The sequence below is a fragment of the Halichondria panicea genome, chromosome 1 (genome assembly GCF_963675165.1).
Source record: "Halichondria panicea chromosome 1, odHalPani1.1, whole genome shotgun sequence".
Lineage (NCBI taxonomy): Eukaryota > Metazoa > Porifera > Demospongiae > Suberitida > Halichondriidae > Halichondria > Halichondria panicea.
Window position 1 is genome coordinate 7,173,569 of NC_087377.1, and position 21,902 is coordinate 7,195,470.

The following is a 21,902-nucleotide window of genomic DNA, read 5'->3' on the forward strand; positions in this document are numbered from 1 at the left end:
TTATATCTCCAGTTTAACTTGCTTTCTAGAGCTACTTCAAACTCCACATGCAGTAGAAATTCTTACTCTCAAGCTGTACGTTGTTTAAATAGATAAACAGATCTTTACGATGCAATGAACTCTGGTCAAAGCGCGTGCAGTGCAATTGATTTGCCAGTAAAGTAAATTTTCCAGAGCAGGCCAATCGTGACGTCACGGTAAATTAAATTCCTCATGCCTTATGCGCAACTGGTCTATTGTAGTTCAGCAGTTTATTGGTAATTTAAAAGTACAATGCACACCAGTAATTTGGTAGCACACAATTTGATTTGTGTACAGAGATTATGGGGAGATAATAATTCAGTATAGGCTCGCACACACACACCGACAAAAACTATAAGCTGAGGTACCCTAGCAGAAACTAACTGTAAATGGATCAAAAGTGTGCCAATAGTGGTGGTACTCATGCAGAGGAGCATCACATGCTGGACTATAACTATGAGTCACAATCTCTGGCTGCATATGTAGTTATGTATAGCGGGTGCAAACGAAAGAGTGATCTGACTTGTATTAAGGAGCATACAATTAGCATGCTTCACGTGCAATTCCCAATAGTATCCAGGCTTATACAATGTCGTTCGCAATTGTCTAATTAGGCACTCGAAACTCAGTATACGATCTACATGTAGAATAGTAAATTCCATTGTGGCAACATTACTTTGTATGCAGCAGTATTTACTACCAATGTAACATAACAGCCTTACCTTTTACAGCTATGATGAATGACCCTGCCATAAAAAGAAAAGTGAAAGATGTCAACATTGTCAAACTCTTGTCCATCATGTCAGAGCGCGCGGCATGAAGCTGTGTCACTGTAGATCTACATAATAGATCTATAATTATAGCTACTAGATCTACTAGCCATATCTATGAATGGCAACACAAGCTACAACACAATCTACACCCATACTCCCTTCAGATCACTCTGAGTCTCACCTTTACTTTACTGTTTAGTGTACAAGACATGACAGCAGAAGCCAGCCAATACTAGAGAAATAGGATTGGTAAAGATCACACTAGTCTAGATCTAGTGTCTAGATCTTGACTAATAGCTCTAGATCTAGTGTGATCTTTACCAATCGTATATCTACAATGCCATCTATCTCCTGTCTCTAGCTCTTCACCTGTTCAAGTAACATGAGTAATGTATACAAAATTAATGTTAATTAACTATTACCCTCCATCATATCCCAGGTGCACTGTATAGTATTATCTTTTGGATACAATTCAAGACTGAGTACGTAGGTGTACGTGTTACCCTATCCCAGCTCAGACCTGACTCTCCTCATTTCTCACGGATGGAACTGACTTGAGGTGATACATATATATTTTGTCGATTAAATCATTACAGCCCCACCATCCGGGCATGAAACTCAGACTGAACAACCTATTTGCTAATTTTCTGGCTCTTGTAAAAAGGCATGTTTGTGTTTCCAAGGCAGTCGTCTTTAATTGTATGCACATGCATTGTTTTGATGCATATGCCATCTTTTTATTTATCTCTTAGCTCACATTGCATTGCTACATTTTGTACCTCTCCGCTCTTGGATTGTTCATGCAACGTGTTTGTCTACTCAGGTGCACTAAGGACTGGGACCTTCAATTATTGCTGAATTTGCAAATTATAAGCCCCGCCCACACGGTCGCCATGGTTCCGCCCACGCGTTCATTACTTCAACGTACCACTCCCTTTTCATTTTGCAGTAATTCAGCTAGTTTAGAGAAGTGACTTAGTCGGCGTTTAAAACACCCTCTAGTAAAGCTTGCGAGGCAATAGATGACTTCCATAAACCTTCCTTAGCTGATTTATCCTTGTACTTTGTCAAAAAATTGTTGACCATGTCCCTGGGAAGCCTACTATCCAAGATGAGACTGCTACATCAAACAACTTTCTGTTATTTCTCCCTTGCAAAGACCAGGAGGGCTAAGCGCTAGAGTGAGTTATTAGCTTAGATAGAACTAAGTATAATGAGCAGCAGCAATAGCTAGTAGACTTAGTGTTTAAACGCCGATTTTTCAATAGAAAAGTGAAATAGTGCTTCGACAAAACGGACCACCCCCACTGATCAATTAGTGGGCGGGGCTTCATTTTAATATTTTCCTAGAGAATGGAAGCCAGTGTTTCATTTCATCATAAAAGTTTTGCACAGATTAATATACACAGTAAACAGCAGCAGGTTAAAGTGCCTCTTATAAATGTCTTTTTTATGTTGGTCCCAGTCCTTAATGCACCTGAGTATGTAGCAACTTACTACCATTCACCATACATGCATGGGCAAAGTGTCTGCAGGACTCTTATCACGGCAGGTGCAGTGTACAGTTTGGATAGTGATATCTGCATAAGGTGTGTGTGGTATAACTGTATTTACTATGTATGCTGTTTGTATTTATCCTTTGTTAGTGTTGTGATCTTTACCTTATGATTTGTGCGCATGTCTTATGTTGTCTCGTGTTGATAAAGCTACATTGGTACCTGTCTAATCCCTAATTCTACATGGTGTCAGAAGTGGGATCCCCTCTCTAAAGATGGCAGGAAGCTTACTACAACCCCCAAATGCATTTAGTTTCGATAAACCAGAAGAATGGAGTCGCTGGAAAGGAAGGTTCCAACAGTATCGCATTGCCTCTGGTCTTTCCACGGAATCAGGCGAAAGACAGGTCAGTACCCTACTTTACTGTATGGGAGAAGCGTCAGAAGACATCCTGAACATGTCAGGAATATCCAATGAAGATAAAAAAGTTTTCGACAGCGTCATCGCGAGATATGATGCCCATTTCAAGGTTCGAAAGAACGTAATCTTCGAAAGAGCGTGTTTTAACAGACGTCAACAAGAAAAGGGAGAATCGATTGAACTTTTTATTACTTCCCTACACCAAGCCGCCGACAACTGCGAGTACGGCGCGATCAAAGATGAGATGATACGGGACCGCCTCGTCGTAGGTATTCAAGACCAATCCCTTTCAGAGCGACTACAGATGGAGGCAGACCTCACATTGGAGAAAGCAAAGAAACTTGTGCGACAGCGAGAAGCAGTAAAACAACAAGCAGCCCACCTAAAGGGCACTGCCAGTGACCAATCTGGATTAGAAGAAGTAAAAACTCGTTACATACCCAAGAACAAACGATTCACTAAACCACAGAGCAAAGCACAAACGTGTCAACGATGTGGAAAAAGTCCTCATTCATTTCAACGCTGTCCAGCTAGAGATGCTGTATGTTTCAAATGTGACCGAAAGGGACACTATGGCTCCCAATGCCTTTCTAAGGGTGTTGCCGAGATTACAGAGAACATGAGCGTACGAGACCCCGACCCCGACAGCGACGAGTTCTACCTAGATTCTGCACAAACAGGGGAAACAGGAAAAGCATGGAAGCTCCAGGTGACAGTTAACAGTATACCAGTGACTTTTAAGGTGGACACAGGTGCCGAAGTCACCGCAGTATCGGAAAACACCTGGAAATCAATGCCACAGACCCCTACCCTCCAAAAAGCCACGAAAACACTCTGCGGACCAGATTGCAAACCACTCACTCTGCTAGGAGAAACAGAAGTCCATCTTCAAGTGCAGCAAAGAAAATGCACTCAAAAAATTTTCGTTGTGGAAAACCTCCGAAATAACTTACTCGGCCTCCCAGCGATTAGAGCACTACAAGTACTCGAACAAGTGGGAGAAATCCAAGATGATTCAGTGGTCCAGCAGTATCCCGAGATCTTTAAAGGACTTGGAACTTTTAAAACAGACTATACGATACGCCTGAAACCCGATGCCACCCCGTTTGCCATATACGTCCCACGACGTGTGGCACTGCCACAACGCCCTGAAGTCGAAAAGGAGCTACAACGAATGCAACAACTGGGTGTAATCTCTAAAGTCAGTGAGCCAACACCATGGTGTGCGGGAATGGTCATTGTTACCAAGCCGTCAGGAAAACTCCGTGTATGTGTCGACCTAAAACCATTAAATGAAAACGTGATGAGAGAAGTACACCCACTACCTAAAGTTGATTCCACCCTTGCCCAAATGGCAGGGGCCAAAGTGTTCACCAAGTTAGACACAAATAGCGGTTTTTGGCAAGTCCCATTGTCACAAGAGTCCAGGCTCCTTACTACGTTCCTTACACCAATTGGCCGATTTTGCTTCAATAAGCTACCCTTCGGCATCAACAGTGCCCCAGAGCATTTCCAGCGGAAAATGAACGAGCTTCTAGCTGACATTCCAGGAGTCCTTGTCCACGTCGACGACATCCTGATATTTGCTGCCACCAGGGACGTGCATGACCAAAGACTACACGAGGTCCTTAAACGGATACAAAACGAAGGGCTCACCCTCAACAAAGCCAAATGTAAATTCCACCAATCCAGGATCGAATACCTAGGACACATCATCGATAGCGAGGGCATATCTCCTGACCCTAAAAGGACAGAGGCCATAAGAAAAATGCCTCCTCCAGCATCCCTCACTGAACTGAGAAGGTTCATGGGAATTGTCAACCAACTCAACAAATTCTCTCCCAAAATTGCAGAATTGTCTCAGCCATTGCGCAAACTCCTCAGCCCAAAACAGCCCTACACATGGACACCAAGCCAGGATGACGCCTTTCAAAAGCTCCAGGAAGAAATCTCTTCAAATCGAGTATTGGCCTTGTACGACCTCGAAAAGCCTACCAAAATCAGTGCCGATGCATCTGCCTACGGTTTAGGTGCTGTACTCTTACAACAAAACGACAAGGAATGGCGTCCGGTCGCGTTTGCCTCGCGTGCACTCACCGAAACGGAAACTAGATATGCACAAATCGAAAAAGAGGCCCTCGCCCTCACATGGGCATGTGAAAAGTTTTCCGAATATGTTCTAGGGAAAAGGTTCGAACTGGAGACAGACCATAAACCCTTGGTGCCAATACTGGGACAGAAGAGCCTTGATACTTTACCACCTCGAGTACTTCGTTTCAGGATCCGACTGACGAGATTTGACTACACTATCTACCACTCACCAGGAAAATCCCTATATTTGGCTGATACACTTTCGCGAGCACCCATCAATACTCTACCCCAAAAGAGTGACATGGACGCAGAGAAGGAAACCGAAAATCTAGTGGATTCCGTAATTACTAGCCTACCTGCAGAAGAAGCCAGCCTAGAGACATATCGTCATGCACAGTCAGAGGACCCAACATGTTCCAAGATTATTGAGTTCTGTAAGTCAGGTTGGCCCAACAGGAACCAACTCAAAGGAGAAGTCAGCAAGTACTATCAAGTCAGGTCATCACTCACTTACACCCGACATTTGCTACTTTATGGGTCGAGAATTGTAATCCCAGAAAAGTTGAGAAAAGAAACAATGGAAAAAATCCACAGTGGCCACCAAGGAATCGTTCGTTGCAGACTGCGAGTCGCCCAATCAGTATGGTGGCCAGGTGCCTCAAAAACCATGGAGACATTTGTTACACACTGTCCAGAATGCCAAAAGAACACAGCTCCCCACAGAGAGCCCCTCATGCCATCAAAACTACCCAGCTATCCTTGGGAGAAAGTGGGGACAGATTTGTTCGAAATCGATAAGACTACATACTTAATCGTGGTCGACTATTTTTCTCGATTTATCGAAGTACAGAAACTTTCGAACACAACAGCATCTGGAGTGATTACAGCACTGAAAGCTATATTCGCACGGCATGGAATTCCTTCAATTATGATCAGCGACAATGGCCCTCAATATAACTGCAAAGAAATGAGGGAATTCGCAGGCAAGTATAACTTTTGCCATATCACCAGCAGCCCTTACCACCCACAGTCAAACGGTCTAGCTGAAAGGTCAGTCAAGACGGCTAAACTACTCTTGAAGGACTCTCCAGACCCATGCAAGGCTCTGCTGAGCTACAGGGCAACCCCCCTACCTTCTTGTGGTTTTAGTCCAGCTGAACTCCTTATGGGACGAAAAATTCGTACTGATGTCCCACAAATTCAGAGTACATTCGTACCAAAGTGGTCATATCTCAAAGAATTTAAAGAAACCGATGAGAAGAACAAGCATAAACAAAAACGTGATTACGACCAACGACACCGTGCCCGACCACTAATGCCGCTACCTGAACATACACCCGTATGGGTAGACACTCCACATGGACAGGTTCCAGGGAGTATTGTGACAACCTCTACACAACCACGCTCCTACCAAGTTGATACACCATCAGGTGAAGTTCGCAGGAACAGAGTACAGTTACGACTTCGAGGTGAAACTGAGACCAATGAAACCGATGTGCCTCCTGTACCAACTGAACGGAACACTCGATCAAAAACTGGATCAGCCCCAGGTCCCCCGGACTATTTACGTTGTTGAGTGACTTAAGGGGGAGATGTGGTATAACTGTATTTACTATGTATGCTGTTTGTATTTATCCTTTGTTAGTGTTGTGATCTTTACCTTATGATTTGTGCGCATGTCTTATGTTGTCTCGTGTTGATAAAGCTACATTGGTACCTGTCTAATCCCTAATTCTACAGTGTGTAGCAATATAATTATTCTAGGGAAGATCTGTTTGTTGCAGTTATAGTAGGAGAATTGTCATAGTTATGAAAACACACTGAGGTGTCTGGCTAAAATAGATAAAGAGTTGAGCTATACATGCAGTTGTGTAGCACAGTGCTCGATAATTATTGCTGACACTGCAGTTAGCCTATTATAATTATATAATTGGTCTGCAAGGTCCCTCCAGGCTCGTATATGCATGTTCTTTAATTCACGTATACTGAAACCAAATATCATGCGTAGTTTTGTCAGAGCAGCCTTGTGATAATAAGATTATTACGTCAGTACAACCAATTTTGGATCTAGAGTGAGAGAGTCGCATGAGATAATTATTGTACCATGCTACTCGTGAATGAGATTGTGAGAAACCTAGTTTTAATTTGGCAAATTTTACTAATGTTAAAAGTGGCCACCAATATTGAAGTGGCAGAGTAGCCACACCTGAGGCGCGCCGAATTAAATCTTTCATCGTAATACTCACAAAATCTTCGTGTCATGTATATACTGATATATACATGACACATAAATCTAGATATATAAATCTAGATATATACATGTATATTATGATTTATGGTTATTCGAGGGTATAAACGTTTGTGATTTCGCTGAGCACGCATGTACTTACACCAACGAATTTAATATCGCATATGCTTGCTGCAAAACGGCTCCTATTCGCGAAAATTAAATCCGCAAAAACCTTTCTAACGTGCCACTTTTAAAAAATCGATAGTCAGTATAATTGCCAAATTAAACTAGGTTTCTCACAATCTCATTCACGAGTAGCATGGTACCAATAATTATCTCATGAGACTCTCACTCTAGATCCAAAATTGGTTGTACTGGCGTAATAATCTTACTATCACAAGATGGTTCGGCTCGTTAACTGAATGTTTATTGTTGTCCCACTCTCCTCTCATGTCATAAAATGTAATTATATTGTCTGTATACTGATCCATTATTACTATAATCGTATATGATGTGCTATTAGTGACTGGAGAGTGTACAGTAATTAATCCCGTATCACATCCGGTCCAGTAATTGCACGTTGTCATTGACAGTATCATCAAATGCAAGAATGCATTCTAGCTGACCAGTTTACGGAACGCTACTATGACAGCCCCAACCACAACCATGTATGGAAAAAGTGCACTCAATGGAGAATGTGTATAAACATGCATTCATGCATCTTCAGTTTGGACGACTATAAATAAATAGAATAGTCAAACTAAAAACATCACAACAGCTTTATTAAACCGTGACTAAAAAAGGAATTGATTTAAAAGTGGCTAATGCATGGAAAAAACTAGATTTATGTGGTCATAATTATAAATACACACTATTCGATGGGATGCAGTCGAAGGTACGTATGTAACTAGAGCATCAAATCAATCGTCTTCACTGTATGAGGTCATTCCTGTATCGCACTTGTATTGCATTGTGCATTGTGCTGACGTGGAAACAAAACATGCAGTCCATTAACCAAGAATGTTAGCTTTTAGTACTCATACCCTTGTGTCAACAAAGTGCCCATTTGAGTACATATCATGATTTTAGGCCACGCTATAATTTCTTTCTTAGAACCTAAGTGCCACCAAAAAACAATCCCGCTTGGCGCTTAAATGGAGTGGACTTTAAAAGCATTGTGATTGAAAAACGGTATATATTATTTACACTGGCCCACTACATGTATCTCCGGATAATTACAGTGCTATTCAGCAATATTCTTTTTTTACAAAGATACAACCACCATGTTTTTCTAGACCCAATTGCTAGCAAATAATTATTGCCTAGACAACTATCTTCATACTATGTACCTTTTACAGTTATGGTGAATGTCCGAAGACAAAGTAATGTCAATCTAGTGTAATCACCAATTAAAGCATAATTATGTGTGCCAAGCTATGTAGAAGAAAGTTAGTACATGTGTATAATAACAATGCACTCACCTAAATAAATATAAGGACTGTTAACTATCACAATAATAATACACAATCCACGACACACTAAGAATGCATGTAACACGTATCAGTTTTGTACAAATTGAGAAAATCGTACATTGTACAATTGTATACCGTACAGCGGGAACATTTCGTGAGGTGTATTTTTCGAGGGCCAAAAAAAGACGCGAAAATAGGATAAACTCCCACGCACCAGTATTTCACATACAAAGCTATTGGTGGGTTTGGTTTCCTGGCATTGAAACGCAAATACTAGAACCCATGAACATTTCTGCTGAGGGCTCTGTAGCCAAAATTAATATGCACCCGTGAAAATTTCCCGCTATACGGTTATACAAATGTATGGGATAAAAATAAATGTGGAAATCTGTCAGTTAACGTTAACATAATCTGCACGACTTGCTTTTCCCTGAGGTAACACATCCTCGTACTCGTGAACTGGCTCAATGCTCTCATACTCTCCCTCTGTTGTTGCCGGGGCTTGTGAGTCATCGATCCTCTGTCCCCGTGGTTTCTTTGTTTGCTCATAAGCAATGTTCCTCGTCAGTACTGGAGCATAAACTTCGTTGGGCTGCTCAATTCCTGGAAATGTTGATGACCAATCCACTCGTCCATCTGACTCTGGAACCTCAACTGCGTTGAGAAGAAGTGATATGAAAAAATTTAAACTAATTGATATCACCTCCATAACGGCTTTGTTTTCTCTTCATAATAACCATGGCTACAACGATAGTTATGATGACTACCAGGAGCAGCAGTACCACGACTACGGTGATGATACCTTTATAAAAGACAAAAATATACAAACAGCCATCATTTACCTGCTATTAGTACTATGGGCAACAATAGAACTGGAGATCCAGTAGTATCGGGAGGTGATTGTGTAGGGGGAGGACCTGCAACAGAGTACATACAATTCTGAAACTGAAACTAACTATTGGCTTACTTGTTGGTAGCTCCAATTGACTAATGAAGGATACCTTCCCATCAAAGATGGTCTCACCAAAATCACTGTTCCAAGTGTACACTACCACATAAACATCAGAAGTGGCATTAAGAGTGACAGTGGTTCTGTCATTAGGTGGTTCAATAAAACCAATCATCACCATCGATCGGATCAAGAGAGGTTGGAGAGGTTTTAGATTGAAACAACGCTAGACAACTCTGGCCAGTGGTAGTGCAGGTCACTTCAGCACTTCCATTTGATAGTTTAGTGACAGTGATGCCCTCAGAATTAGGTGGAGAATTTGGTTCAGTGGAAAATTCTGGAACCCAACAACAATAATTAATACTTAGATTTAATCTATATACGGTCGGTATAGCGCTTAATTTTCACATATTGCTCATTTTACCCATAAGTATTGCTCTTAATTTTCGAGGATAGAGATTTAAACGACCACGCCCCTTACAATACCGGAATTAAGCAAATTATTCTTTGTGTTCGACGTCAATCAGCCAAAGTTTTGCTCCTTGAAAATATATAACACTAGGGTACCATGCACACTACAAAAAAAGGTACATGTATACAACACTGACACACTAAGTATATAGCCGACTTACTATTGCTCAAATTGATCGTCATGCAGCCACTATAGATAACACTTGTCATTACTCACCATTGCTCAAAAACATAGTTTCCTCGTCGGCCACTATAGAAATGGGTATTCTTGGTACACTCATATTGTTGTTCTCAAGGTCAAATGCAACCACACTGTAATTTCCACTAACAGCCACCGGGATGGTAAAATGGTCACTTATACTCCGTCGAATTGGCAGTAGTCTTATGCTTTCTAAGTCCAATGAGTTGTCAGACAATACACCTATCACACAGACAAGAGCTCCGGGAGAGATGGTACCTTCAACATACTCAATGCTCGCACAGTTTCCTCCAGGGCAAACATCTACACTCAAATCTTGAACATCAGTTGTTCCTATGGAAAACGTTGTAAATATTAAATACAGTAGAACTTCAATAACACAGTAGATCTAGTTACATATTGCACATCATAGACAGTACTAATGTGATAATGTCATTATTATATACACATTTTAGGGGAGAAGATGAGCATTTTGGGGGGGGGGGGGAAGGTTCACCCCAGCCCCCCCCCTAGATGAAACCCTGGCAAGAAATAAACATGCCTGTGTCCACGGTAACAGCAGGTAATTGCACATGCGCATTAAGGAACAAGCCCATTTTGAAAAAATTGCCAAGCCGGATAATCGAGGTTCCAGATAATAGAGGGCCGGATAATAGAGGTTCTACTGTAACTACTACTGAATAACACGACTTACTGATTAGCATGTCCTTGAATATGAGGCGCACACCCATGATCGAAGTAAGCGTCACAGAGATGTTGATTATTTGGTCAGTGGGAAGAGAGACATTTATCATTTGGGGATCTTCGATGGTCTCATTGATGGGTGCCAATACGTCAGAGGTCACTTGGTAGGAGGTGAAGTTGGTACAGTTGGGTACCTGAGAGGTGCACTGAATAAAGGTGTCTTACAGTCAATACGTCTCTTACCATACCACCGAGATGTACTATTTTCCTCAACACATTTCCTCCCTGACTGATGAAGGGAGCGACATTGGTATTATCTGTGGTAATTGTTAAGCAAAACACACATTATTTTAATTCACAGTACCTGTTACTCGTGTGAAGAACTCAGTGACTGGTTCACTAGATCTTCCTTCCATTCCTGACTCACTAATTGGAGTCACGGTAAAGGAGAATATATCACAGACAGTGTGGTTCTTAAGTTGTTGATAATTAAACTGCACTTGATTTTGAATCCCATTTACAGGAGGAAGTGCAACCATCTCATTGGTGACCAGAGGCACCAGGGAGATGTCCACACGATAGGCGAGGTTATTCATAGTGAAATTATTCATTACGGAGACGGTAATTTTGGTTTCACTATTCAACACCTCAAGAATTACACGCTCTGAGAAAGTAAGCACAGCAACTCAAGGTATACTTTCTACAATACACCACTCACCAACTATCAATGTTGCATTCCTTGAGAAGACTCCACCACTCAGTGAAGCTGCTGCACACTGAATGACACTGTTGTTGAACTGTGAGCTAGCTGGGACGGTCAGCACTGAGGGACGACCTTCACTTCCTTCAACTACTCTGATTTCAGATGTAAGGCTTGTAGACCCTATGCCATTCACAAACCAAAGATGACCTACTGCTCCAGGAGACAGGCACTTAAACTCTGCCAATAATCCCTCGGCTTGTACCACTGACTCGGGCTCAACTGTAAACTGCTGGGCTGTACATTGCACATGTTAATATAGTGACAACCATACAGATATATATCATACCTTCAATAACTGTGCATGGTTGTAAGAAGCAAGTATGAAGACGGAAAGGCCAATTGAATAATTATGTACATAATACCTTTGATTAGTATTCTTCAAAAATGACAAACTCATAATTGTGCATGTTTCAGTCGTCCATTCAGGTAAAGTACGTACAATGCACAATATTGACAAGTACAATAAATATTGCACATGCATCTAATTATCATCTTCTTCTTCTAATATACAGGGACACACAAATCTAGTTTGGCGCTTAGCGTTAGCTAGAATATAGAATGCATGATAGTAGCCGTTCCAAGAGGCTATAATAATGGATCAATAGTACATATAAGCGTCAATCGATTTTAGGCCGCGTTATTTCTTTTATGTGCAAACAAAAAATAATTCCAGAATTTACTTGCTGCTCAATTGGAGCGTTTCTATTTAGGGTGGTGCTGTAATATGGTATTATCTACACTGGCCATAAACTAGTGGGCCATTGTAGGTAATACCGTATTCTAGTTACAGCCACAATCTCTGGAATTACAAAGCAAGCAATAGCCTACCACCATGACTAGACTAGGAATAGCAAAATAATTCCTAGACCATGCATAGCTAACATACCTTTTACAGCTATGGTAAACATCCCCGCAAGCAGAAGGAATGTTAAACTAGATCTAGTGTAATCATCCATCAAAGCATAGACTACTAGTAGAAAAATGAATTACATCTAGATCTAGACTGTGATAGTTATTGCGCGTGTACAGTGTAACCTCGCGGACCCATGGAGACCCTGGTATATTATAACCTCTGGCTTGCGAGACTATGTACAGTGTATGTTATAATTAATTTTTGGCGGGTAATTATTTTTCAAGGGTAGACTCTATAATGCATGAACAGGCAATTTTTGCGGTTGATATTTTCGCAGGTTGGTGCAATTTGTGAATTGCACATTGACAAAACATAATTATTAGCACTCGAAGATTATACCCACCATAATTATACATGTACCATATAGGTAGATATGCATGTGTGTGTGTGTGCATGTCCACAAAGTTCCTTACATCAAGATAAATTCCTTACAAATGGCAGACTGTGAGTTGAGTATGCATTGTTTGCATGCGGTTATATGGGTTGCATGGTATATGTGCATGCGCCCTTTACGTAGAGATAAATTCATTACACATGCAGCGTCTGTTGTGTATACATGCATGTATATACATGTCCTTAAAGTTCCTTACATGAGTATAAATCCCTTACAAATATGTGTGCCGATCACACATACATGCATGCATGCATGTGGGTGTGCATGTGCATGTACATAATTATATATATATATATAATATGTCCCTGACAGTTCCTTACATAAGGAGAAATTGCTTACAAATATAATTATAGTTGCAATTTCGTTGTATATGCATGCATGCATGTGTATGTCCTGAAAGTTCCTTACAATAAGGAGAAATTCCTTACAAGTATATTGTGTATCACATGTGCATGCATGTATGCATGGGTGTGCATCACATGTGTATATGCCTGAAAGTTTCTTACATAAGGAGAAATTCCTTACAAATAAATTATGGTGTCCAATTTTATTGTGTATCACATGTGGGTGCATGTGCATCACATGCATGTATGCATGGGTGTGCATCACATGTGTGTATGCCTGAAAGTTCCTTACATAAGGAGAAATTCCTTACAAATAAATGATGGTGTCCAATTTATTGTATATCACATGTGGGTGCATGATTTCTGTGTTATTGCTACTAGTTACTTCTTAGCTTCCTACAGAACAACTAGATAGGTGCAATGCTTATGTACAGCAGTTAATTCTATCAGCTATGACTCTTCTTTTTGCAAAGTCTCAAGTAAGCAATGGGAAAATTTTTTTATATAGCTATAACTAGAACCTGCATGGTTCTGGACTTTAGAATTCCTATGAAAATTGTATTTTTGTGTCATGAAAAAAGGTAAGAAAATAGTTATGAACCAACCATACGTGCATATAGAGTAAATGTAAAAGTGAGCTGTCTGATTCTTTATACCGGACCCTGTCACACCAATGTGTACTTGGGTACGTTTCCTATCAATTTAATTTGTAGCTACATTAATTTCATTAATTTTACCGCATTTTTTGCCACAACACATACACACATTGGATTTGTATGCTATTATTCTACATGTAGACCCTCTTAACCATGCATCCTTCAACTGCTATAAACTTTGTTTGGGCTGTCTGGTTCTTTATAATGGTCGTTGTCAGGGCATTTACACAAATTTGAGTACTGTACTAGCATCATGTATTTTTGGTCACAAATTTTGTGAGTTAATATTCTGCAGGTAGACCTTCTATCCTAACCACCCTCCAAGTGAGCTGTCTGATTCTTTATACAGGACCCTGTCACACCAATGTGTACTTGGGTATGTTTCCTATCAATTTAATTTGTAGTTACATATTAATTTCATTAATTTTACCGCATTTTTTGCCACAATTAACACATACACACATTGGATTTGTATGCTATTATTCTACATGTAGGCCCTCTTAACCATCCTTCAACTGCTATAAACTTTGTTTGGCCTGTCTGGCTCTTTATAATGGTCGTTGTCAAGGCATTTACACAAATTTGAGTACTGTACTAATTTGTAGCATATTTTTGGTCCCAAATTTTGTGAGTTAATATTCTGCAGGTAGGCCTTCGATCCTAACCACCCTCCAAGTGAGCTGTCTGATTCTTTATATCGGACCCTGTCACACCAATGTGTACTTGGGTACGTTTCCTATCAATTTAATTTATAGCTACATTAATTTCATTAATTTTACCGCATTTTTTGCCACAACACATACACACATTGGATTTGTATGCTATTATTCTACATGTAGACCCTCTTAACCATCCTTCAACTGCTATAAACTTTGTTTGGCCTGTCTGGTTCTTTATAATGGTCGTTGTCAAGGCATTTACACAAATTTGAGTACTGTACTAATTTGTAGCATATTGTGCATCTCTTACATTTTCAGTGGTGTACGTCGGACTGACTTAAAGTAAGTACTAAAGGACTCTACTTAGAAGATGACCTATTGCTATTGGCTAACGCTCACAATCCCCTGTTGAAGGGCAGGAGGCTGTGAGAGTTGTCAGTGAATGCTCAATCTACACTTGTCAGATCGATACTGCTAATTTTTGATGAACAAGTTGTTATTGGACATAATCATGGACATAATTATAACACATACGTACGTACGTTACATTTTCTATTGTACATGTATTTGTTTGTACGAAATAAATGTACTAAGTATACATGCATGCATTCCATTAATATCTTGACAACTTCTTGACAACTTCTTTGGTTCGTCATTGTGCACCCCTGTAGCTATAGGATACAGCAATATAATAGCATAATAATTATTATACATAAAATAATTATAGACTAGATAGACATGCATGTACAGGTGTACAGTACAGGGCTAGGCTAGGGGTATTAAATTATTATTAGATTAGAATCTTAAAATTATGTACAGCTACGAGCAAATGTACAGCTACGAGCAAATGTACAAACCACAATGGTGAATGTGAACTAGTAAATTGGTGAACCTGGTATGTTGCTAACAAGAACTGCCAGTGACCTTCACCAATAAAATGGTAATAACAAGGTGATAATCACCAGTATTGTGTATCACTGTTACAATTCACCAACAAAATGTTAAATAAAAAGGTGATGATCACCATTTATTTAGGTAGTGAAAAAAGAGCAATGGTGACAATTTCAGCCTTTTACACTGGTGAAGTAGAAAAATGGTGAAGCTGACCACTCAAATTGGTGACCTTCACCGGGGTGTTTTTACTGTGTATATAGTCAAACATTCCGGGGCCGAGATTGTGACATAGTTAAACATTCTGGGGCCGAGATTCAGGGGAGACAATAATTATGGCTCGCACACACACACACTGACAAAACCGTAAGCCGGTATAAAAATTTGTTGCATAAATTTCGTTGGTTGACTCATTACCAAAAGCACTCCCAGGCCAAGCAGATAATTAAAGAAAAATTTTCGTCGAATTAATTTTTGTGTACGATTGCGCTAACCCACAAAAAAACAGCAAACGTACATTAACATTAAGCCCCTCGCGAGCATTTCGGGCTATACGGTATAATTATATAATTATGTATACCAGGTTTTGATTGCAAATTTTGCAAACGAAAGAGTATGCAAACAAAAGTGTGATCTGACTCGCAAAGAACATACATACAATTAGCAAGCTTCACATGCAATTTGCAATAGTTACAGCAGAGCTTATACAATGTCGTTCGCAATTGCGTGACTATAATTTACGCACTCGAAACTCCATAATTATACGATCTAGTACTAGAGTAGATTTTATTTTGGCAACAACATTGCTGTACGCTGAAATTTATAAATTAATGTGTACTGTCAATGTAACAAAATACCTTTTACAGCTAGCTCTATGATGAATGACCCTGCCATAAAGAAGACAGTGATGAATGTCAAACTCTTGTCCATCAGAGCATGAAGCTGTTGGGAAGATACTGCAGACTGCATGCTACAATCATCACTTTATAACATCACTTTATATGAAGTGATGTTTACCTTATACTATAAGGTAAACATCACTTCATATAAAGTGAACTTCAGACTGATGTGATCTATAGGATTGGTAAAGATCACACTATAACTTTACCAATCCTATAGATCACATCAGTCTGAAGTTCAGAGGAAATGGAACACAAGGAACAAAGCTACCTCTTTAATTCTGTAATAATTATTCTATCATATCCCAAGGTGCATGCACTGTAGAGAAGTGCACTCATTGTATAAACATTCATGTTCAGTTTAGACAACTATAGAGATAGTCAAGCTAAAAACATCAACAGCTTAACCGTGACTAAAAAAGGAATGATGACAGATTTTGAAAGTAGTCATAAAAAAACAGTAGATTTATGTGGTCATAATTATAAGCATTAACTCCTACACACTATTCGCAGTCGAAGTGTATGTAACTAGAGCATCGAATCAATCGTCTTCATTGTATGAGGTCATTCCCTGTGTATTGTATTGTGCATTGTATTGTGCATTGTATTGTGCATTAATTGTGATGACGTGGACACAGCAGTCCATTAACCAAAAATGTTTTTAGTACTCATATCAACAAAGTGCGTGCATTCCCATTTGAGTACATGTATCATTTTTATAATGAGAATATAAGCATGGACACCTCTTAAAAAGGACAACCTCATAATTACAACGTTTTATAAGGCAGCACTCAGTACAATAACACATTATTCACAGTCATGCAAATGCTAGTGAAATGCTGGAGTGTGGTTGCGTAAACGCAGTGTAGTACATGTATAAGCATAAATGAAAGTCTGTCTTGTAGCCTCTTCAAACTATAATAGGTCTAGTACATTGACATGACTACCGGAGGGGTACCTTTCATAAAAAATAGTACTCCTCTATTATTAAGTAGTGTGTTTCAGTTGTCCATTCTGGTGAAGTACGTACAATGCACAATACATGTATATAGATCAAACCAAGCACATTTGATCATAATTATACAGTTATAGTTACTTCTAATACCAGGGCCACTAACAATGGTGATTTTCCAGTGACGTGTAAATAGAACAAGAAATTTTACATAATTATAGTAAGGGCGTATGAAGAGAAGAGGGGATGCAACTCACAAAGTATACTGTGTATGCGTCGTATTATTACCCGAGGCGCGTGGGCGGCCACGGGTATAGTAGTCTGTTGGTTTGTTTGTTTGTTACCCGAGGCGCGCGTGGGCGGCCACGGGTATAGTAGTCCGTTGGTCTGTTTGTTTGTTTGTAATGTGTGAGTCTACTCACCTGCATGCCATGGCACTGCGTTTACAGCATGGATAGCCTTCATACAACAAGTTATTAATTTTAATAGTGGCAGAATTTCATGTTAAACCTTCGTTGTCAAATAAAAACGAGCAAAAGCTAAGAAGCTTGTGACTGGGTCTGCTTACCTGGATGCTCTAGCACTGCGTTTACAGCATGGGTAGCCTCCACACAACAAGTCAGTACTTCTAATAGTGGCAGCTTTCGGTGTTAAAGCTTCGTTGTCTAATAAAAGCGAGCAAAATGTAGCTTGAACAGAACTTGCACATGCGTTACTTATAACTGAAGTGATCCTGTACCAGGTCCAGAAACAATGGAACAGGGTCACTAAAGTAGAAAGCTGTATATACCAGGAACAATATTGGAACAGGGTCACTAAAGCAGAAAGCTTGCTTTAGCTGACTGGGATCCATGCAGGACCTGGAGCCATACTTCTCTGAGACTCCATGCTTCTTTGCTGTGATCCTAATCCACAGTGCATATATTTATAGTACTACTACCTGTTCTCAAATGTTTCAGCATGCCTCCAGTCTGGTTTAGTTTTATTGCTCCTGAGTTGCTGTGCAAGTCATGCATGATGATGATAACAACATCACTATATGCACTGCATTATATCAGTCTTCTGGTTTCTTTATAATCATGTCACCAGCCGAGGGTTTGCACTTTAGTGCTCTAGTTTGTTTGTTTGTCTGTTTGTCACGAGTATATCTACTCACCTGGATGCCACAGCACTGCGTTTACAGCATGGATAGCCTTCACACAACAATATCTTGGTTTAAATAGTGACAGATTGTGATGTTAAAGCTTCTTTGTCGAGCAAAAGCTAAGAAGCTTGAACAAGCTTGTGACTGGGTCTGCTTACCTGGATGCTCTAGCACTGCGTTTACAGCATGGGTAGCCTCCACATAACAAGTCAGTACTTCTAATAGTGGCAGCTTTCGGTGTTAAAGCTTCTTTGTCTAATAAAAGCGAGCAAAATGTAGCTTGAACAGAACTTGCACATGCGTTACTTATAACTGAAGTGATCCTGTACCAGGTCCAGAAACAATGGAACAGGGTCACTAAAGTAGAAAGCTGTATATACCAGGAACAATGGAACAGGGTCACTAAAGTAGAAAGCTTGCTTTAGCTGACTGGGATCCATGCCTGGAGCCATACTTCTCTAAGACTCCAGGCTTCTTTGCTGTGATCCTAATCCACAGTGCATATTATCTATAGTACTACTTGTTCTCAAATGTTTCAGCATGCCTCCAGTCTGGTTTAGTTTTATTGCTCCTGAGTTGCTGTGCAAGTCATGCATGATGATGATAACAACATCACTATATGCACTGCATTATATCAGTCTTTTGGTTTCATGTCACCAGCCGAGGGTTTGCACTTTAGTGCTCTAGTTGATGAGTCAGCAGGATATGCTATATTTAGCCCAACCTCCCACTAGGATAGTCTATAGAGTATAAAGTGCACGTGCAATAAATTCTTTACTATTTGTAGACATAAACTCCCGCCCATTTGTAAATTGTATGCATGCCCTCTTCTCTTCATGCGCCCTTGCTATAGCCTCGATTTCAAGCCAAGCTATAATTTCTTTCTAAGTGCCAGCAAAAATAATTCCGCTTGGCGCTCAATTGGAGTGGACTTTAAAAGCGCTGTGATTGAAAACGGTATTATTTACACTGGCCCAATATCTCCGTTATAAACAGCAAAGGTATCACTATGTTTTTCTAGCATTATAACAATAGCAAATAGTTATTGCCTGGACAGTGCATATCTATCTTCATACTATGTACCTTTCACAGTTTGGTGAATGTCCGAAGACAAAATAATGTCAAACTAGTGTAATCACCCATCAAAACAGGTGTGCCCATAGATATAAGAAGGGAGAGGGATGGGAAACGGAGCACGTGCGCACAATCACTTCTGTGTAATGCCAAAGGTTGATCCGCGTTTCGGCTCTAGACACCCCGCCAACCCAGCGGGAAATGTTATTACTATCATTTACAGCTCCCCACTGGGACTCTTAGTACTGTGCTGAGCATCCACACCTACTGTGCATCATATAGAAGCGTTGTGTATCTCACCAAGAGCTTGAAAACTTTCAAAGGCAGTTTTTTGAGTGTTGTATTATCGTTTCGGCTCTATCTAGTGGCTTTGTGTACCTTCTACAAGGAGAGGCTGTGACTACAGCCCTATGATTCCCTTTTTCTTAAGTAGCTGGGCATTGTATGCAAGTAAAATCAAAGTCACTTGGCTTTAGGTTGGTAAGTAATGTTCATTTTTGTCTTAGTAAGCTGGTTTACTTTTTGTGTACCAAGTTACATCAATGATTGAATGTAGGTAAATGTCTCATTGATAGTTGGTTCATCGTATCGGCACAGTGAATTACGACAGAACTTTGCTACATTTCCATAATTCTCTATCATGTCTGTGACTGTACTGGAATACTCAACGGTACAGACAGAGCTCCTCTCAAGAATTTGCTGTCCAAGCTGCTTTTTACTGCTTGGAGGGTCTCACTAACTATTGCTGCTACCTTGTTGCGACTGTTCCACTAGCCATTGCTAATACATGGAGCTCAGTAGCTAGTTTATAGCCTAGTACTAGCTAAAAGCATGGGTTGGAGGAAATAAAGAAGAAAACATTGACCGAAACGTGGATCGTCAATGCTATTTACGTAGTATTTCCCATCCCTCTCCCTTCTTATATGTATGGTGTGCCAAGCTATGTAGAACAAAGCTAACAATGCACTCACCTATAAATCAGAGGCGACTTTAATATAAGGACTGTTAAATATCACAAATAATAATACAAAATCCACGACACACTAAGAATGGATGTAAATGTACATGTATATCAGTTTTGTACAAATTGAGAGAATCGTACATTGTATAATCGTATACCGTACAGCGGGAAATTTCGTGAGGTGAGCTTTTCGAGGGCAAAAAGAAGACGCGAAAATGGGATAAACTCCCACGTACCAGTATTTCACATGCAAAGCTATTAGTGGGTGTGGTTTCCTGGCATTAACATAATACTAGACAAACATTTCTGCTTAGAGCTCTGGAGCCAAATAGCGAAAATGTGCACCCGCAATAATTTCCCGCTATACGGTATATAAATGTTTGCGATAAAAATAAATGGGTAAATTTGTCAGTTAACGTTAACATAATTTGCACGACTTGCTTTTCCCTGAGGCAACACATCCTCGTACACATGAACTGGCTCAATACTCTCATAATGTCCCTCTACTGTTGCCGGGGCTTGTGAGTCATCGATCCTTTGTCTCCGTGGTTTCTTTGTCTGCTTATAGGCAATGTTCTTCTTGAGCTTGAGTACTGAAGCATAAGCTTCGTTGGGCTGCTCAATTCCTGCAAATGTTGATGACCAATCCACTCGTCCATTTGACTCTGGAACCTCAACTGCATGTCAATTGTTCAAGACAAGTTAACCATTGATTTAGGTATACCTGCATTTTGTCTAGACTCGCAAGCCACTCCCTTTTCTCTGATTGGACGGGGGCGGGAGAAAAGGGACTGGTGACTCTGGGCTACAGCTTGTGTAAATCAGGAATGCTATTAACTATTAATGTCACGTGCAAATTATCCAATTTATTCTGATGCGTCAAAAGCTAAAGACACACAGAAGACAAGTATACAGATCTATCTAGCCAGCCTTTTGATTTTATAGATCCTTGTACCAGTGTCTGTTGTGCCACAACTTGTGGATTAGCATGGAACAGCATGAACGTAGAAATCTTGGCAGTCCTTCTTTGAACCGAGGAGTGGCAGCGATTTAAGACAGCTTGTACAAGTCTGACTACTCTCAATTCAACTGCTGCCCTCTGCCATTATCTGTCTTGTATTGTACAGGTTATTAAAAGCTTTAGGCAACCAATGACTTTCGGCTGCCAGTTCTCATCACGTAAAACTAAAACAAGCTAATCTCTGCTGGTGTCTTAGATGACTATATCCTAGCTGAATGCCTGATGATGTTATTACTCCATCATCTTCTCTTTTCTAGCACTAGCATCCATTCTTAAACTGTAGCTAAGAAGCCCGCGATCACTTTTGCAGGCTACGCAATTCTACTTAACCTCACGCAATTTTTGGATCACGTGGAAAAATCAATGAATAATCTCTACCCAAATTCTGGTAGAGACACAAAATGTGTCCCAGAGTCACCAGTCC

The 21,902-nt window shown here is 40.2% G+C and overlaps 4 protein-coding genes across 10 annotated transcripts in view; 2 read left to right on the forward strand and 2 right to left on the reverse strand.

Annotated features, from left to right (window-relative positions):
* The window catches only part of LOC135339045 (uncharacterized), a 129,142-nt gene that overhangs the window by 44,998 nt on the left and 62,242 nt on the right, over positions 1-21,902 (forward strand). The gene's annotated exons all lie outside the window — the stretch shown is intronic.
* Positions 1-21,902, reverse strand: part of LOC135339104 (uncharacterized) — a 36,878-nt gene that overhangs the window by 3,522 nt on the left and 11,454 nt on the right. For 3 of the 5 annotated variants that reach the window (XM_064535236.1, XM_064535230.1, XM_064535244.1), the window contains exons 1-2: positions 976-1,059; positions 744-859 (exon numbers count right to left, since the gene is read on the reverse strand). The exons of the other annotated variants lie outside the window; for them this stretch is intronic. In XM_064535236.1, coding sequence (XP_064391306.1) covers positions 744-822 — 79 coding nt within the window. In that variant the 5' untranslated portion in view covers positions 823-859; positions 976-1,059. Of the gene's footprint in view, positions 1-743; positions 860-975; positions 1,060-21,902 lie in introns of those variants that run through there. 5 annotated transcript variants of the gene reach the window in all.
* LOC135338820 (uncharacterized protein K02A2.6-like) lies at positions 2,393-6,520 on the forward strand. Its single transcript, XM_064534902.1, has one exon. The coding sequence runs from the start codon at positions 2,566-2,568 to the stop codon at positions 6,376-6,378; it is 3,813 nt and encodes a 1,270-aa protein (XP_064390972.1). The 5' UTR covers positions 2,393-2,565; the 3' UTR covers positions 6,379-6,520.
* Positions 8,829-11,130, reverse strand: LOC135339924 (uncharacterized). Its single transcript, XM_064536170.1, has 7 exons — positions 11,051-11,130; positions 10,818-11,001; positions 10,142-10,456; positions 9,472-9,790; positions 9,347-9,421; positions 9,208-9,291; positions 8,829-9,158 (listed from the first exon to the last, which is right to left on the reverse strand). The coding sequence occupies exons 1-4, from the start codon at positions 11,051-11,053 to the stop codon at positions 9,612-9,614; spliced, it is 681 nt and encodes a 226-aa protein (XP_064392240.1). The 5' UTR covers positions 11,054-11,130; the 3' UTR covers positions 8,829-9,158; positions 9,208-9,291; positions 9,347-9,421; positions 9,472-9,611.

Excerpts from the sequence above, each read along its gene's own strand:
- LOC135339924 (XM_064536170.1), bottom strand. Across the intron at positions 10,457-10,817 it reads ATTCAAGGACATGCTAATCA|GAACAACTGATGTTCAAGAT; the intron begins GTAAGTCGTGTT and ends CGTTTTCCATAG. Across the intron at positions 9,791-10,141 it reads AACTATGTTTTTGAGCAATG|AATTTTCCACTGAACCAAAT; the intron begins GTGAGTAATGAC and ends GTTGGGTTCCAG.
- LOC135338820 (XM_064534902.1), top strand. The coding sequence starts at position 2,566 with ATGGCAGGAAGCTTACTACAACCCCCAAATGCATTTAGTTTCGATAAA.